The following is a 19,302-nucleotide window of genomic DNA, read 5'->3' on the forward strand; positions in this document are numbered from 1 at the left end:
AACCATGGCCATTTGGCTTAAACTACATTTTTATAAATAGTTTTACTGGAACACAGCCATGCCAGTTATTTACATACTATCTATGGCTGCTTTGGTGTTAAAACAGCAGAGTGGGTCATTGCAACAAAGATGGTAAGCCTAAAATTTATTATCTGGCCCTTTACAGAAAATTTGCCAACTCTGATCTATACCATAAAATACAAACTTGCAGTCAGTGCTTGCTATTTTTTCATGTATGTTGGTCTTAATCCTTCATCTACCTGCCCCTCCCTGATGGAACTGCACTAGTGTGACACCCATTAGCTACCATTACTATAAAGTCTGGTTCCTTAGTTACACTAGCCATAGTCAATCTGAATATTAAATAGATCATTTCTATTACTGCATTAGGTTCTGCTGGACAGTGCTGAACCAGAAGCACCCTGAGGCAGGAACCGTCTGTCTTGCTCACTGCTGTAAGTCCAGGGTTTTTCTTCCACAAACTTTGCTCTCAAACATTTGTTGTGTCAATGAAAGACTGTAAGCTGCTGATGGACAGATAGGTGTGAGAGGCTTCACCTCCAGGAAGTTTCCAGATGACATCTGTCAGTGTTGCTGGGCCTTTGACCACTCAGGAAGGAGCAGGGCCTTAGAGCACACAGTAGACACTTAAGTTTGTATCATCTTAATTTGAAAGAAAGGAAATCTAGCCAACAACAGCAGGCAAAAAAACCTGATAAGACAGCAGGAGCTACAGCAGTGATATTTATTAAGAACTCCATGTGTTACCAGTGGCTGTAGAACTAGCTGATCGGAAGTGTTTGGTAATTAGAACGCTTAAAAGGAAATTCCAAACTTGGCCACCCTGCCTTGTGAGCATCATTTTTCTTTTTGAGCGAAATCTTAGTATGTGTACAGATGTCTCCTAAGTAGTTGTTAAACCACCACGTTTAAAATGCACCTTACCTTCTGAGCCTTAATTATTTCTTTTCCCAAATTAATAGCATAACATATCTGCAAAAGACAAGAAAAGTAGTGTTTGGCAAAGGCAGCAAAGGATAAAGAATTTTAGAAAAAAATGTGATTATGAAAGTATCAGGTCACTGCTCACGTCAACATAGGGACAGGGGACCTGGCTACAAGAGACTCTACACGGGGCTCTGAACATGAGCGTCCACCTGTCTTGGTCTCCTGATGCCAGTTTGTGTGTACAAAAAATATTCAAGTTAAGTGAAAACTGAAGTTATTAAATTGTTTAAAATTCTTAACAGGATACTTTTTCTTTTCTCTCAACCATATTTCACCACTGCATGTTCATATACACAGTGGCAAACAGATACTTCCTGAAAGGGTTGATGCATTTTGATTAATTCTAAGTAGTGAATGTCAGCCACAAAGTTTTTCATACTAAAGAACACTTTAGATGTACTTTCCCGACATCTGCTTCCTCGATTTGCTACCTGAGAACAGACTTTCCTCATTGTTATTTTTGCTTTAATTTTTTTAAAAAAGAATAAATTGAGGGAAACTGCTTTTAATGTTTCCTGATATCTCTACTAAAAAATACTTCAACCATTAAATTTCGGTTGATATGTATTTTCTCCAGGGAAATTTAACCTGTCAGTTTTCTTTCAGTTGGGCCTTCCCAGGAGGTATTACTAGCTAAACTCCACAATGAAGACAGGCAGAATAGTCAGAATATCCAGGGAGGTGGTACAAAGTAACCCTTTAAACACCTTTGATTTGGACTGACATTACAGAATCTTAAAGTGAAGAAAGTAACAAGACCTTTTCGCCTTCTGAGTTGCTTTCAAAAACATATGTGCTCAGAGACTCTCCACCTGTGGATTCAGGCATGCGGACCACAAAGCCAACCAGTCTCTTGTTTTCTTGATGAGCAGCAAACTGAGTGACACTGGTAAGTTCAAACTACAAAAAAACAGGAACAGACTGACTATCAAACCACAAACTGGAATTAAAAAACAGACAAGGTCATTCTTCATGGAAAAAGTCATGAAAAATTGCACTATTAGTGGCATTTAATTTGGCAACTGTATTAAAAGTGCCTACTTTATGGTTAAGGTGGCTACAAAGGTGAATTAAAGAGTAATCATTAAAATGAGCGTGCATGCAGGTACTTACATTGGCCCTTGTTACTTGAGTCTGAGGATCTATCAACCTGAAATTTTAAGAGATTCATTATCACAAAGTTGGATAAAATTATATTACGTGAGTTTGTAGAGGTTCAGAATGGAATCACACAAATACCCTCCAAATACGAAAATATAAGGCCTGGTTGAGGGTGAGGTGAGAGCTCCATGGACCGTCCAAGGGAGCGTGTGCCGTGGTTTCTGCCTCAGCCGAACCTGTGAGGTTAGGCCTCAGGGTATCTTTATGAAAGACTAGCAGAGAATTAATTTCACAGTATTTCAGTACTTATCCAAAAAGGCAGCATTATAATTCTCCAGAAAATTCTGTATAACGTGGATGGATCACATTCTATACAGCCACCTTCCCAACATTTATTGACTGTCAGTTTCCCTTGAAGTACTGGATGAATAGATACTTATAACAATTTTTATTTTTTTTAAAACATGGGGTAGAGGTGAGAGAACAGTGAAGGGATTTTAAAACGATTCCCTATCAGTTTGGATGTAGGAGTAACTTTAAGAAGGTATTCTAGATACACTCTTTAACAACATTTTAACCGTCATCTAATATAATCCAATTGATGTCTCTGGGAAGACTAACTGCATGAGAGAATTTGCTGTTACCCTATATACAGATACACATTTCTACTTTCTAACACATGGTATTATATAAGTTACTGATTTGCTTATTATGCTTGATTATTATTGATTATATGAGTTTCGTAAGTAAAAGCAAAACAATCAATTTGTTAAAAAGATGGTTATAATTCCATTTATATGAAATGTCCAGAACAGGCTCATCTATGGAGACAGCAAGATTAGTGGTCAGTGGCTGCGTAGAGCTGAGCACGTCGCAGGGAAGGAGGGAATGACTGCTGACAGAGATGGGTTTTCTTTGGGGGGATGATAAAAATGTTCTAAAACTGGTGATGGCTGCAAAAATCTGAATGTACTAAAAACAGTGGGTGAATTGCACAATGGGTGAACTGCACAATACGTAAGTTATGTCTCAAAGCTATTACCCACTGCCACAAATGGTTAGTGTTTGAAATATAGGCATTTATACTTGTTAAAGCGAGGGATTGAGAGGGCTCAGATCCCAACCTGGCTACTTACTTTATGATCTTGTGCGAATCGCCCTGACTTCTCTCAACTGCTTTGTAAAACTGGGATAAGAACACTTCAAAAAGGTGGTTAAGAAAATGAGAAAATGTGTATGGAATTTTAAGCTACAAAGCTAAATCAATGTTAAAGTGAGTATCAATTTAATGATTTTTAAAATCTACACCATAAATAATTTCCCTCAAGTTGGGATAACTTTCTTAGGTATTTTGTAAAATTTTTCTATACATGAAAACTTAAAACATGCATGTCATACTTTCTGAGTAACTTTTAAAAGTTTTCTGTCTAAATCAGGTAACCTGGATTTGCCTCTCAAGATCTGATTTTCTGTGTGACTTCTAGATTGTCTCATAACGTGAATTCCAGTATACAAGTGTGTGTATATATAGTGGTAAAGTACACCTGACATAAAATTGACCACTACTGATATTTAGTACATTCACAACATTGTACAACCATTACCACGGTCTAGTTCCAGAACATCCTCATCACCTCAGAAGGAAACACCATACCTGTTAAAGCAGCTGCTCCCCATTCCACCTTATTTTCACTTTTTGGCAGCTTCTCACTAACTTGCTGTCTGTTTCCACAGATTTGCCTATTCTGGATAGTTCACATAAGTGACCATACATAGTGGCTGTCGGGGCCTGCCTTCTTTCCCTTCATGTAACATGGTGATGGCTCATCCATGTTGTAGCGTGTACCGGTACTTCATTCCTTTTCAAGGCTAATATCCTACTGTATGTATATACCATGTTTTGTTTATTCATTTTTTGATCGACATTTGGATTATTTCTACCTTCTGGCTATTGTGAATAGTACTATTATATGAACGTTTGTGTACAAGTTTTTGTTTAAAGTTTTTTTCAGTTCTTTTGGGTATATACTCAGAAATGGAATTCTGAACGTTACAGAGGAACTGCCAAATTATTTTGAACAGTGGCTGAACCATCTTACGTGCCCACCAGCAATGAGTTTCAGTTTCTCCATATCCTTGCTGACACCTTTTTTTTTTTACTTTCTTTTTAAAAAATATTTATGGCCATCCTAGTAGGCATGAAGTGGTTCTGGATTTGATTTGCATTTCCCTAGTGACTCAACACTGAGCATCTTTTCATGTGCTTGTTGGCCATTAATATATCTTTATATAGAAATGTCTACTCAAGTCCTTCATCCATTTTTACCTGGGCTTCTTTCCTTTGTTGATTTGTGAGAGTTCTTTAGTTTTGATACTAGACCTTTAATTAGATATATGAATTGCAAATGTTTTCTCCCACTGTGGGTTGTCTTTGCACTTTGAGTAGTGTTTTCTGATACACTACATTTTTCACAGTGCTTTTACATGTATTTACTCTGATCTTTTTGGTTGAAATTATAAGAACAATTAAACAATGCCTATGAAAGGTTCAAGACATACTTGGAGAAAAGCCTTAAATAGGTTTTATTCATAAGAATCTCATTCTCAATAGAAGCTTTATAATAAGTGAAGAGGACTGATTTTTAATAAGTGGAAGAAACTATATTCTGATTTTTGCCAAAGCACTAGTTAACTTTTTGGAAACTACCATTTATCGAACACTTTCTACGTGCCAGTCATGGCTGTAAATGTTTTACATGTATTAATTCACTTATTCCTCATGACAACTCTATAGGGTGTGGATATGGTTGTTTTCATTTTGTAGCTGAAGAAACCAAGGCATGGAGGTTAAGTAACTTGCCCAAGTTCATACAACTAATAAATGCCACAGTCAGGAATAAGGCTCTAAAGCAGTGCTGCTGTCCCACAGAAATTTAGTGTAAGCCTCATATGTAAGTAAAAAACTTCTAGCAGCCAGTTAGAAAAAAAATGAAATGGTGAAATTAATATATACTTTATAGACCTATAATAATACCAGCTAGACATGTTACTAATATAAAAATTAAGATAGTGTGCATTCTTTTGGGGAGATAGTGTGCAATCTTAGAAATTTGGTATGTGTTTTATACTTACTACACTTCCCAATGCAGATAAGTTAGGTTTCAGGTACCAGATGAAGCCACAGTATTAGAGAGTGCAACTCTTAACAAAGCCCATGCCGAACACAACCTGACCGTCGTCTGCTGTCATTCATACAGATCTTATTACTTGAGACCCCGAAACATGCAGTTAATATGGCTTGGCTTATTTTCGGCCCAACAAATACTAATCAGATCTCCCTTGTGGTGATCTAGTTGTCTCAGGCAAGCTTATGGTTCTGTTTTCACTGTTAATTAATTTTTATAAATAGTATTCTCAGAGATGGAAACGAAAAAAAAATCTTCCATTTTCAAGCTCTGAGATACAGAGTAACTCTCATGATGGCATCTTTATGCACAGTAGGGTAGGATTCACTCACCACTAAAGATACCAATTTCTAAAAAACACCAGCTCTTGTCTTTTAGGGAGCATCTTCCATTCATTGTATCTTATAAAACAAACGTAAAAAAGAGCAGAAAGAAGAGTAGCATCTTCACTTAATCAAACAAGTACTCTAGGATGAACATTCTAGATGAGTAAACGTGCCTTAAAAGAGGAGTCAGACGAAGCTGTAAGAAAGTCTGAAAATGAAGCTGAATGTACCTCAGAGTCTGACTGGTGACCATCAGATGGGATTCCGTCATCCGGAAGATGTTATGAATAGCCCGAGCAGCCAATACTTGTCTCATCGCTTCGTAAATCACTTCAGTAGTGGTGTCTGTTTTAACTGCCATTGATCCCAAAAACCGAACTATGAACATCTGTTGCAAAAGAGAATCTGCAAGAGAGCATTTTCTGCTCAGGATCACATTGACTCCCTGCCTGCCACTCCGCACACCAGAGGCAGATGTGCCGTCTGGGAACAGGCTGAAGACCTCAGGTTTGCCTTGCTTTCTGGAGGGATTTCCACCCAAACGCAAAACTCAGCTTTTATAAACCCCAAACGGACAACGCTCTGAACTGTCCACATTTGTCTGGAACTATTTATTAGGCTAGAAAAGCACCTTTTTTTCTTCATCTATAAAATGAAACCAAATGAACATCCTTCTAACACTAAAAGTTCAGGTGACTACATCTAAGTGGCAGTATATGCATCTCACCTTTTCTCTGAAAATAAGAGCTTTTCCACCAGGCAACAGAAAATTCATTCATTACTTTGGCCTCTTACAGAGGAAAATCTATTTGAATACCTGACCTTGGGTCTCATTCAGTTAATTTACATCATTTATCGCTGAAGGGCAGTGATGATACTCCACACACTACTGGAGCTCTCAAACTCTATGAATTTTTTGGTTCTGATGAACTGACAGCACTGCCGCCCTGATGATGGCACATAACCTGACAACAGCAAGCACAACTGGAAGATCATGAAGGTTTAAAAGATCTTTTTTTTTCTGTAACAACAATTCACTTATTCACTATCTGAAACTAAGAGGCCTACTTTTTCTTCACTTGCCCTATTAGTATCCTTGTCTCTAAAAATAACTTAAGGTTTACAAAACTTATTAGGAAAAAATAACTGATACAGTGTCATAAGTGGTTACTCCCATATGAAGATAGTTTTTACAAGTCTGAAAGTTCTTTGTATAGACTGCTAACAAACTGGACCGTATGAAAAGCCAGCTATATGTAAGTGGAGAGTCAGAGTTGAGGCACAGCCTATTTTTTTTCCTTTTCCTTTTTTTAAAAATTGAAGTATATAGCTGATTTACAGCAAAGTGATTCAGTTATGCATGTACATATCTATCTATAGTTCCCTGTGCTATTCAGTAGGGCCTTGTTATCTATTTTACATATAGTAGTGTGTATCTGTTAATCCGAAATTCTTAATTTATTCCTCCCCCCACCTTTTGTGCCTAAAGCTGTAAGGAATGCCAGTTCTTAAATCCTACTTTTAAATTTAAATGAGTGGCATTTCATTCTGATGACATTCTCAGGCTTCAGTCATGAAGCTGTGTTAAAGTGAGGTCCTGCCAGCACCTGTAATGACTAGATCGCCGTGGCTAGGCACTCAGGTTCCGCTTTGTGCAGGAGCAGGCTATGGTCAGCTCTGTTGAGTATGTTCTTACGTAAATCAGAACAACAAAAATCTGAATCTGAACTAATACTTTTTTCATGTTGTCTTCAAATTAAAAAATGAGCCATTATTTGTGCATTTGGTTTTCTGAAATGAAATAGCGCATTTTTGACTCACCTAGATGGTATTTTAATGTGACCGCTTTATCCTCTTTGAGTGTTTGCCATTTAGTGAAACTAGATTTAGATTTGGCAGCATTTCTATGCAGGAGTTAGAAAAAGGGTATGGATGTGGCTAATGGTACCACAGGGGTAGGAAATCTGTCAGCCTCCCCCTGACCTGCCCTACGGCATGTGTCCTAATGAGTTTTCACAGAGGACACCACATCTGTGGGTCATAATTTCAACTCCTATTCCAATTCATAGCTCTTTAGAACATGACTTCACATCTTATTTCAGTGGCCCTGGTCACTTTGTGCCAGGGAAAGAATGAGCACACAAGAGTGGCCACTTACCTTCTGCTTCTGGAAACGTATCATCCTCAGTTTCACCAAAAGGGTTGGCACGCCTAGGAGAACAGCCAGAGTCAACCATCCTGATGGTGTGGGCTAAAAGGACACCTAACATTGAACTCTTAAGTCAGAAGGCGGCGGTCTTTGGAGGTGAGTGGGGACACAAGAGATGTTAAATTTATTTTCATTTCTCCCAGAGTTAACCCCCCTGAGCCCATACCTGCTCCCTCTGTTCTGATCAAGGAATTCTGTAGCAGGAAGCACAATATCAAATTGAATGGGTGTTCCAGGTGCAATTAGTTGTTCCACTTCAGGTATAATGCCTGCTGCTTTGGGAACAATCTTGTCATTTTCCATCTGTGAACTTTGCAGGTTCTGGCTGGAGTACAAAATAGGAAAAAAAAATTTAAATCTTCTAACCATAAGCCTTTAAAATCAAATGAATACATGTTGAATGCTGATGTGACTTTTACAGATAGGTAAAGGAGATTTAACCCACTCTACAAATAAATCTTTGTGAAATGTCATCCATGTCCATGGTTAAAATCCTTTAGCTCTCCCCATGACCCAGAGTTAGTCCTGGTGCACAGCATTCTGCCTTGTGTTAACTGCTTACTAGATTACCTATTAATTTCCTGTTTGTATCTTTCTCCCTTTGAGACAGGTTTTTGAGGGCAGGGGCTGTAGCTAAATCCTATTTATTACTTGGTACATAATAGGAACTCAAAAATGTTAATGAATAATACATCTTGGCCTAGCATTCACGCACCTGGCTCTCCTTTCTCCTGGGAGCCTCCCTCTCCGCTCCCTTCACACACACCCCAATAGAGCTCCACCAGACACGCCATGTGCTCTTCCTCATTTCTGGCTCCATCATGGTTCCGCTGCTTGCCGGCTCTCTGTACTTCAAACACCAGCTCATATCCCCATTCATCCACTAGGCCTTTCAAGCCAGCCTGACCGTGTCCTTCCTCTGCGGTCCTGCGGTTCTCACGAAGACAGTCTTGGACCTCTCTGTGCCTCCAGAGCTTAGCACTGTACCCACATGGGCTGTTTTGAGATTGTGGCACATAAAAGAAGAGTACCATCTATGTAGTGATTAATCATGTGCCACGTGTCAGAATGCTGTATTTAACCTTTCATATGTTCATAATCTTTTCTCCCCAGCTAGAGTGTAAATGCCTTTGAGGGCCAAGGAATGTCAGTGTATTTTGATTTTGTACATTATTTGAACTGTAAAAAGACTCTCAATATCTTTCCATTCATTTGGGTATTTTGTTCATCAGTATTCAAAATTTCTCAAAGTATGTCTTAGTTATGTATGAAACATAACTATATTGTATGAAACTTTTATAATACCACTTGATGAATGAGCATAATGAATGGAAAGAGGGTAGAAACACAGTAGACAGACTGGTAGATAGTCATTGCAAGGAGAGACACTTAGTTTAAGCTCCACTGTTAACAGAAAAGGAAACCAAAGCCTCTAGAGAAACTGAGAAATGGCACTCAGTTATCTGGTGGGTGAGCCAGATTAAGAACTGAGGTCTCACAGCCAGTATAGTGCTTTCCTACAGCCTCACACTGCTACAGTCACCAAAATGAGAGAATCATATCTGCTATTTGATGCAGTCTGTAAAAAGAGAGGAGTATGGTTTAGTAAGTGAAGCACTGGAGGAAGGCATGAGTAGAAGCTTCAAGGGGAGGAAGCAAGTCCTAAGCCTTTGGCTCCCCGGAGGCTCTAAGGGGAGATGACACAGGGAAGACAGGATGGGGCCAGGTTGTAGAGGGCTGTAACACCATCAGGTGGGGTCTAACTTGACTTCTGCATGTAGGGAGCCACTGAAGACTCTGAACAGAGGAATGAAAGGATGCAGACTAGAGCATCACCTGTGATCTGCAGGTCACCAGCTCTAGTGGACACTCTGATCATCATCCTGCTTGATCTCTCAAAGCACCTAACATACTGACCTTGCCTCCTTGAAAGTTTTCTTTCTTGGTTTCTGCTGATGCCTCACTTTATAGGTTTTCCTCCTACTTTTCCTGATGTTTCTTAGTGCCTTTTGCAGGCTCCTTCTTTACTGCACACATTGGAGTTCTTCAGGCTTCTGTCCTAGGCTCCTCCCTCGATGATCTTTTCTCCTGCCATTTCCATGCTGATGGGCTCCCAATTCAGACTCAGCCCAGACATTGTCTTTACACTCCAGGCTTGTATCATTAGTTGACTGATTACCAGACGATATACTGGAATGCTTCACAAGGCACTCAAACTTACCATATCGAAGACTGAACTCTGGATACTGACTACCAGCTCTTTTCATGTCTTTAAACACTAACCACCATCTGCCCAGGTGCTCAACCCAGACTCTGGTCATCCATTGCTTTGTTCCTTTCCTTCCATTCCACATCTCATATATCGCACATCCTGCAGATTCTGCCTTCAAAATAAGACCCAAATCTGTCTACTTTTCATCTCCTCTGCCACGATCCTGGATTAAGACACCATCATCTTCCCTTGGACTAATGCTACAAACTCCTCATTGGATACCTACTTGCCCAGCTCTGCATTCTGCGTCCTCCACACCAGACGGAGCTGACCTTGGAAACTGTACACTGGATACACACACACCCCTCCCTCCTAAAACCCTTCCACAGCTCCCCGACCCCCTGACCATTACTTTCTTTATGATCCGTCCCTGCCACGATCTGGCCCCGCCTCCTCTTGCTCTGGGATCTCCCTTTGCCGACCATCTCCTTTCATTGGTCTCCTTTCATTTCCTGAAAGATGCCAAGCTCGGTTCAGCCATTTAGCCTCCACATCTGCCGCCAGGAATGCACTACCTCTGGCTTTTTGCAAGGAGGCTACTTCTCATGTTACTTCTCAGTTTAAATATTGTCTCGACAGATAGGCCCTAAATAGGTCTCCTCGTTACTCTCCGTGACAGCACCCTTGTCTTTAACATAATGGTGCTTTCCTCCATTTTCACTCAGTGTTTGTTTACCTACTGCCTGTCTTCCCTTCCAAGTCTGTATGTTTCATGGTCTAGCTCAGTACCTGGGCATATACTGGAGACTTAACATCTGTTGAATAGCTGGATAAATGAATGAGTATTAGATATGAGTAACCACAGAATGAGGGAAGGCCACACGTGATACTTGCTTGGAAGTGAACGGCAGTTTGTTCCTAAGAACATAGTTTTTCTGCTTCAACCCCCAACCCAGTCATCAAAACATTTCTTATTTGTAATGAGTTGACACTAAGGGAGCTAGTACCCCTCCCCTTCATAGCTCTGGAGCCATCTGACAGCCCCATCCGCCACCTTTCCACTCTTTGGGTTGATTCAGCTGGCTGGCTAGTCACTCTTTTCCTAGGGGTTCTTGTCCCTTCTATGGGGTCTTTTCTAAGAATGTGATTTACTTACTCTAGTACAGAGGAGAAAAATTAGTTACTGAATAATTAAATCTGAGTTGCAAACTGTTTCTTAGAAAACCAATCACCTCCTAATTACTAACATGAACTAAACTTTACATTGGCACCCTAGGGAGACAGCATTTTAGAGCTGGAAGAGGCCTTGGAGGTGGTCTGATTTCTCTCATCTTATGCCAAAAAGCTGAGGAGAGGCCCAGAAAGCTGATGACTCACTCAGGGACACCCAGCTGTGTTCAAAGCAGAGCTGTTATTAAAACCATGTCCCCTAATTCCAAATTGAGTGTAGTGTTCTCCACTCTGTCCCTCTGACATTTGTGTGCCTTTACAGAGAGAGATGCATTTGCCCAGTACAAGGCTCACAGATTAGCCCACTGGCTGGATCTTCCTTTCTGTTTCTATTCATAAAGTGCTTTCCTTAGAGCAGTACTCTGTAAGCATGCTGCTTGCATAAACTGTTCCATCCTTAAATTACGGCGCTGGAGTGTCCTCAGACTTGGTGCCTCTTCCCCGTTTTTATTACTTTTGTTCAGGTTCTCATGTTCCGCTTCACAGCTGCTACTGCAGCGACGTGCAGGGGGCCCCTCTGCCCCTGCCCTCTGAGACCAGCCCCGACCCGGTCCGTCCTTGCCGGTGCTGCCTAGCAGTCTGCCCAGTGCTCCTGACTACGCCTCCCCTCTTCAAAGCCTGCAGTCCTGCTCTGGGGCCTGTGACTCCTGAGCAGGGCACCTAGTCTGTGCACGGTCAGATCCAGCCTATTTTTTGCTTTATCTTCCGCTGTTCCCTCTCACATGTCCAGTGTCAGGTGTGTGAACACCGGCTCCACTGCACAGCACCAAGACCCTGGGAAGTTACTTAACCATTCTGAGCTTTCCGATAACTTTGTTCTGAAGTCAGACAATATCTGTAAAACATGAAACAGGGTTCTTTCTACCACACCACTAATGGTGGAGGCCAAACACAGTCGTGATGTTAATCTACCCTCGTCAGCATAACAGATGATACAGCCTTCTGTTGTTTAACCAAATGGAAACTCCCGTAAGATAAAAGGGGGCATTTCTGGAATAAATCCTGAAGCAGTATTCAAAACAGGAGGAAAGCTGTATGTGTGAAAATGCTTTCTATAAATGGTAACAGCAAAATAAAGGGGAGACAACCTAAATATTCAAATAGCCAATAATAATAATGATAGAATAGTGTGTAGTTAAAGGAATAATTATTAAAAATGAAAACATGAAAAATACATATGGTGAAATAAATGCACACATGAAAATACCAGTATATGCTGATAAGGTCTGCACAGAAACATGGTCACACAAAAGGTGATTTTCTTATTTAAAAAAATTTTGTTTTGGTTCCACAACTTTGCTGATGCTGATACAGAATGTGGGCAGACATCCTGACTAGGACACTCAACTGCGTGTGCTGTTCACTCAGACTGCAGCCGCACAGTCCGGGGGAAGGATGCGGGTGTGGAAATCAGACAGCTTTCAACCCATTTGTGGTGGGAACATGGGCAAAATACTTACCCTTTCCTGGTCTGAGCTGCTGCTTCTGTGGAACATGGCTGAACACCAGACCACCGCTGGATGGTTTGTAAGGGTGAAATTCCTAATACATGTGTAATTCAATACACAGTTTGTCTCCAGAAAAGCTAGCTTTCTTTTGTCCTTTAGTTACCTGGGGCAGGAGTTTTCTTGTTTTTTGGCAAAACTTGTAATGGGAGTCACTGCTTGGAGAGCCGTCTGATTCAACTTGATGGCGACTGCCTGAAAATCCACAGGAAGACATGCTCAGTTCCGGGAGGTGGACGCTTACCTTTCACACTGAGAAAAGGGCTGAGATGCAGGTAAGGCAGCTGTGAGTTACCTCTGGGTTGTCAGTCAGGTAGATCTGTCTGGAGATGTTGTTTACCGCACATATCCACTGTGGAAGACATTAAAAAACCCGCTGAATCCCAAAGTCACCCGCTATACTAGAATAGAAGTGAAACGAACAAGACTTTTACCTCTTCGTTTTCCTTTCTGCTTTCTGCCTGGAGGATTATTCCCCTGAAATAAAATATATCTAAGTCAGTGCTTCCCAGATCTCAGTCACTGAGGATTATTCTACATAACCTGAACTCAGCTGGCATCCAGAAAGGGAAGGGCCAGGAAGGCAGCATGACGGGGAGGAAACAAATAGGGTTCTGGGTCTGGCTCTGCTGTTCATGGACAATGTGATCTTGGACACGCTTCCTTTCCCTGGGCCTCCAGCTTTCCCATCTATAAAATGAGCAAGCTGGACTCAGACCTACTAGCCCAAGTCATGATTCTACAGTGTAGGCCATCTTGCTGGCCCTGCTTAGATGATCCAGTGCACACAGGACTGTGGCCCCGCCACTCGTGCAACCAAACCCAGAGAAGGAATCAGCAGTCATTCCGCTCTATCTGCATACATAAGGCAGGGGAATAAGATACTAATAAGACTGCCCTGCTTTTACGGAGGCTTCACTCTTTAAAGGGACTCTGCATCTGCCTGTTCCTCTGTTCCTCGTCTCATCTATGGGAGGTGGGGGACATAGATCTCATCCCTGTTTCTTATCTGAGGAAACCCAGGGCCAGAGGAGTTAAGTACCGCCTGGGACGGTGACTAGAGTCCAGAATCTTCATTCCCAGGTCATTTCTCGTCACCTAGGGAAGAAGGATGTCTAAAAACACCCTGCCATTCTGAGAGAAGACAGTCAACACCGTACGAACACCACCCCTTCTCCCGAACATGCTACTGTTTAAATAAACTCTCAACTTAGAAGCCCAACAGAGAAAGCCAGTGCAAGCAGAGAAGCTCTGACTGAGGATGGGGCCACTCCCTGAGCAGTCGGGAACCACTACTCTATGTGAGGGGGTGCCCCTGGGAGGGGATCTGCCTTGATGATACAAGGCTGCCATTCTGAAAGCATGACCTCCCCTGGGCCCACGGGGTGCATGGCAGGGCATGGGGACAGCGTGTTCCCCAGTGGTACTGCAGTGGAATGTACTGTCCACATCTCCTGTGTCAGCTGGAAAAATGGCCTTCTTGGGCAGGTGTTCCGTACCCACTCTCCTCATCCCTGCCCCGCCGTGATGCAGACGCGAAGGCTAAGTAGGAACAGGCGAGGAGCAGCCGCGGCTGCACCTCTGGGTATGCGCGGACAACAAGCTCCTTCTATCGCCCTCTCACACATGCAGGTCATCTCTCTTCCAAGGCCACAAACCCTCCCCAGGACATCTTAAATAAGGCAGGCTGGATTCCATATGGTCCTGTGGGCTTGCTTAGAGGGCACAAAACCCCAAAAGGTCAATAACACCCAGAGCGGGGCTGCTCCCATGGAGGGCGGGCACAGAGGAATGACCCAGGAGGTCCTGGGCAGAAGTGGAGTCACTACACCTGTTTGCCCCCAAATAAAACCCGAGCATCATACGATTTTCCATTGGGAGTGGTGATCTGAAAGCAGTATCGTCGGTCCTCACAATCCACCGCCATCACTGAGCAGTTGTCCAGGTCCTGGATCAAGCCTCCAGCCACGGCGCCCCTCGGCTGACACATGAGATTCCCGCCTTGGGTGAAGAAGTAAAGCCTCTCCCAGGTGGTGGTGACCAGCCCTGTTTTACTGTAAAAATTGTTTTCAAAAGCCCATTAGTACTAAGAAGCATGAGCGGCACCTCAAAGTCTTTCTGCCTTTTTGTGGGTACTGGCAGCATTTGAGAAATAATGTTTCTTTAAAGTAAAACTGCCCTGAAAAGATTCAAGTGCAGAGAGTAGCAAAAGAGTGGTACAGTTTAGCTTGAATGAGCTGGGAGGTTCTGGGCTCTGTCCCGACGGGAGATGCCAGGCCCAGGGCCAACTCCAGTCTGTGGGCGGGGTGTGCCTCCCCCACTGCAGCCAGACTCTGGCTTCTAAACCTGACATGTGGAAACAGAACTGGCCCATCACCATCAGGAACTGAAAACCTGGAAGATCGTGTCCCTAAGACACAGAGCTGAACTGCTCTAAATCTAGCTGGAGTCACCAGGGTCACCTCAGCTCACAGCACACCCCCTGAGTCGTGGGGACTTTACCATATTGGGTTTTGTTCCAGCTAGATGTTATTCTGTTTTGTGGGCTGCTTACAAGAGAAAAATCCAGTTCCTGGCAAGTAAGACCAGAACCTTGTGGAGTTTTCTATTTGTACAGGACTAAAGGAGACATTTGGTTTGCGATCTGAACAAGCTATACAGACCTCTGAAGAGCTCCACCCCGGGAAGAAAACAGCTGGCAATTCCATTTGGGGGATATCAAATATATTTACCTGACTCAGTATTTACTGAGTAACAACTATGTACGAGGCACCAAGTTTCCTCTCAATAATTATAATTTCCGAAAATGGCAATAGCTAACATTTAAGTGCTTACTACCTGCTAGGAATTACCTCGGTCACTCTTTGTAACCACTTTATGAAGTAGCGCAATTTTCAGCTCTATTTTACAGACGAAGTGATGGGGGGGGCCCAGCCTGGCCCAGCCAGAGTGTCTGACTGAGTCGGAGCTCAGCACCGCACCTGACAGCATCCCCCCTCTGCTCTTAGGCACAATTAAACCTGCACATCATCCCTTTAGTTCATAGTGGACCTGAGGGTTAATATGTGATTCAGTCTATATAAACCTACATGACTCTGAAAGCTTCCTGGCCCTTAGACTCTGGCCTCAGTAGGGGGGTCACTAGCACTGCTCTCACCCGTCAGGGGCCTCGGGGAGGGGTCTCAATGGTCTAAGATGATGACAGTTAAGAGGAATCTATCCTCAAATGGCTATGGTGATCAGGGGAGGGGTGGCCTGTGATATCTTGGAGCCCACGCACTGGGTTCTTACTCACATGACTGTTTCAAGCCCCATCTCTCCGTGCAGTGTGGGACCTGGGCCCAGAGACTTCCTGTGTGCCAGGTGGGAGGGGCGCCGTGGCAGGGGTTCTTCCCCAACCTTGCACACCCCCGCCCTCTTTGGGGCACTTAGCAGATGCTCTTTAGCCCCTCCTAGGGAACACAGATTTCAGGAAAAGAGACAGGCAGTGGCACTCTCACTTTCTAAGATTAAGGTAGCCAGCTTTCTGGATGAGGTTCCTGTTGATCTGTGGTGCAGCCACATCAAAGTCCGGAGTGTAAACAGATTCGTCAAGGGAAAGTAATTCTTGCTGGGATGCCCGCATCTTTTCCGCCTCAGCTTCCAGTTCCACCTGGATGCTTGATACAGAAAGTGTCAGGTCAGTCACTTGTCGCTGGCCGACCCAGCGCTACTGAGCAGCAGATGGCAGAGGCCCCACCCTCCACTCCACCCCATGCCAGCTCCCTGCCTCACACAGGAGCCACAATGCTCCACCTGTCTCCAGGGCCCCGAAAGCTGGAGGTCACAGGACTCAAGTCTGTGTTACCATGAGCGTTTACGTGACTGCTGTTTCTAAACAGAGCATATAGCAAATACCACTGGATGATGCCTGAACCCAGTTAATTTCTCAGCTGACAAGTGGTATCCATGCTCAAAACTGGTGATGCAAATTTTAGAAGATGACCGCATCCTCAGGAGCCACATATGCTGGCAGCCTGTCAAAGTGCCAGAAAGGCAAGAAGGAAAGGGCAGTCATTCATGCCCCTACCCCTACCCCCAGTTCAGGCAGGAGGGGAGGAGACAGCCACTGGAGACAGGACAGTGACCAGGCCATGGTACCAAGATGCAGCAACACTTTTCCTTTTATGAAAGCCATACAACTGCCCCAAGGCGGCGTGGACTGGCCAGCCTGCAAAGGTCTCCCATGGCCGGCTTTCATCTCCTTGTGTCCTGAGGTGTGGAAAATGAGAATTCTTAAATTGAGTGCTTTAGCTGTTCAAACCAGTGTTTTAAGCACTACTAGGTTCAGTTGGGAACCCTGCCTGCTGCCCTCTTAACAAAATACGACTCCTTAGGCAACAGAAGCACGACTCACAGAACTAGACCCAACCCCAGAGAGGGCTGTGCCGCCAGGGCCTTAACGCCCTGTCAGGGAACCGTCGGAGCGGCCAGGGCTGCAGGTCGGCTGGCCTAGTAACGGCTCACAGAAACTCTGACAGGAGGAAGGGTGTAGGCTCTAGGCCTGCATAAAGAGTACACTCGGCAGCATCTCAAAAATGGGCACAAATGTCCGGCCATCCATTAATATAAAAACCTAGTGCGCGAAAATAATCTGAAGCAGAGCCAGTTCTCTCAGAAGCAGAGAAAGCATGAAGTTCTGAGAGTTAGGATGAGAAAGAGACACAGGTAGGGGAGAGGGTTCCGAAGTGACAGGTTTAATAGGTTCCCTTCTTTCACTTTCTCCTGACATTCCCGGGGGCTGACCATCCAACTAAAAGGCAGGACATTGAACTCAGATTTCACAAACTGCCTTCTAGCGTAATTCTACATCTAAGCTGCATCACTCACTGCTGTCAGCGATCAGGGAAAAACAGCTCAGGGGCTTTCTGGAAGGAATATATACTTTTCTGAACGACAACTCTCCCCTCATGTCTATACGAACACTCAGCACTGGTTTTCTTGGGATTCATTCTTTACTTTCAGCATTTTAGGGAGACTTCTGCCTAAAGAGATTCCACTGCTTGGCCCTCTTAAGGAATTTCGAAATGCAACATCCTCAAGAAAGTGAACAACATTCTCTTCATTTTTCCACACAAAAACAAAATCCTATACTTTTATTTCCATTTTGTATATTTACTTACGTACCATAGCTATACATACAGAGAGACATTATTTCTATACTCCAGAGATCGTGAGGGGTACTGTGGGAACCACGCGTCTGTGGGGTACTGACATGAGCCTGGTGCTGGCGGCGCCTGGGCGCCTCCTCCGAGCTCAGTACTGTGGTCACTGAGGACAGGGAGCAACGGAGCGACAGCAGCCACAGCATCAATGAACGCGGGCAGGATGGTCTGAAGAGATGCTGTACTTTTTGAAAATAAACATCTGCAAGGGTGAACTGCCGTTTGTTAAATTAATTCAAAGGCTTAATGCCTTACTCATCTATTGTCAATTAATGTGATGCTAAGTTTCCTAAAAAGTTGCCGCACTTCCAGCTACTAACCCCATCAGCTCTTAAAGAAAAAAGCAGGCAGCTCTTCTAAATCCGCAGCACATCTAAACCAGACTCACAGGCTATAACATGTGAAGCCTGAACATTAACACAAGGAGGTCCTAAGAATAGACACTTGGATTTCATGGGAACGTGGGCGTTTTCATCTTTCACTTAGTCTTCTAGTGTAGTAGGTAGGACTGTGGGCCCCACACCCGCCGACAACTGCAGACATCCTTACTTTTCAACCACACTGTTCATAAATAACAGCAGCTGAGAAGGTGGCGCCGTTTCTGAGAGTTCACAGACCAGAGTGGGATGGGGGCTCCGTGGGACCCTCTGCGGTCAAGACACCGCCCCCCCCCACCTCCCAGAGAGGCTGATTCCGTGGGAAAGGCAAAAAGCACATGAGATTCAAACCAGAGTGCAGCATTACCTTTGAACCATGGCTGCCACGGAGGATAAGAAGCTGTCCATGCTTTGGGAAAACATCTCTGCTCCCTTCTTAAAAAAGTTAATCTGAAAGAGAAAATTATGATATTCTGAAAGCCATCTGGGAAAGGTGATCGGTGAATTCATTAACTGTGAGACTGACAGCGGGAGAGTGGCAGACACTGGCCGGCCCTCCGGGCCCGAAGCGCTTGCTGCCCCTCTCCCACCTCACTGGCTAAGAGTTACTCCCAAAGCCCCAAGTGCATTTGCAGTGAGGACGGTGAATCCTGCTAACTTACTGAAGACCTGTAAAGAGCAGGAATAATGTTAAGAGCTTGGTACAAACCACCTCATCAGTAACTACTACTGATAACTACTTTGATATTATCATCATCAGCCTTTCTCCCGCGTGAATTCTAGTTAGTCAGTTTCCTGAGGACAAGGATTTGGTCTTATTCACCTTCACATCTCCAGGGGCTAAACTAGTGTGTGGCCAATGACATGCACAACACCAGCAAGAAGCAGATGAGCAGCCTGAGGCTCAGGGAAGTGAAGGCCACCAATGACTGACCCTGTTCACTG

At 43.6% G+C, this 19,302-nt stretch overlaps 2 protein-coding genes across 6 annotated transcripts in view; one reads left to right on the forward strand and one right to left on the reverse strand.

Annotated features, from left to right (window-relative positions):
* The window catches only part of WASHC4 (WASH complex subunit 4), a 63,756-nt gene extending 56,362 nt beyond the window's left edge, over positions 1-7,394 (forward strand). For 2 of the 3 annotated variants that reach the window (XR_010383197.1, XR_010383198.1), the window contains one exon: positions 391-7,394. The gene's annotated coding sequence lies outside the window, so the exon portion shown is untranslated. The remainder of the gene's footprint in view (positions 1-390) is intronic. The other variant, XR_010383199.1, reaches the window with a different exon arrangement.
* The window catches only part of APPL2 (adaptor protein, phosphotyrosine interacting with PH domain and leucine zipper 2), a 50,328-nt gene that overhangs the window by 1,484 nt on the left and 29,542 nt on the right, over positions 1-19,302 (reverse strand). For all 3 annotated transcript variants that reach the window (XM_031462869.2, XM_010996452.3, XM_031462868.2), the window contains exons 9-20: positions 18,725-18,807; positions 16,277-16,435; positions 14,642-14,830; positions 13,211-13,253; positions 13,072-13,128; positions 12,883-12,971; positions 7,996-8,154; positions 7,779-7,831; positions 5,851-6,025; positions 2,122-2,158; positions 1,768-1,908; positions 946-993 (exon numbers count right to left, since the gene is read on the reverse strand). In XM_031462869.2, coding sequence (XP_031318729.1) covers positions 946-993; positions 1,768-1,908; positions 2,122-2,158; positions 5,851-6,025; positions 7,779-7,831; positions 7,996-8,154; positions 12,883-12,971; positions 13,072-13,128; positions 13,211-13,253; positions 14,642-14,830; positions 16,277-16,435; positions 18,725-18,807 — 1,233 coding nt within the window. The remainder of the gene's footprint in view (positions 1-945; positions 994-1,767; positions 1,909-2,121; positions 2,159-5,850; positions 6,026-7,778; positions 7,832-7,995; positions 8,155-12,882; positions 12,972-13,071; positions 13,129-13,210; positions 13,254-14,641; positions 14,831-16,276; positions 16,436-18,724; positions 18,808-19,302) is intronic.

This window comes from Camelus dromedarius, chromosome 11 (assembly GCF_036321535.1).
Source record: "Camelus dromedarius isolate mCamDro1 chromosome 11, mCamDro1.pat, whole genome shotgun sequence".
Classification (NCBI taxonomy): Eukaryota; Metazoa; Chordata; class Mammalia; order Artiodactyla; family Camelidae; genus Camelus; species Camelus dromedarius.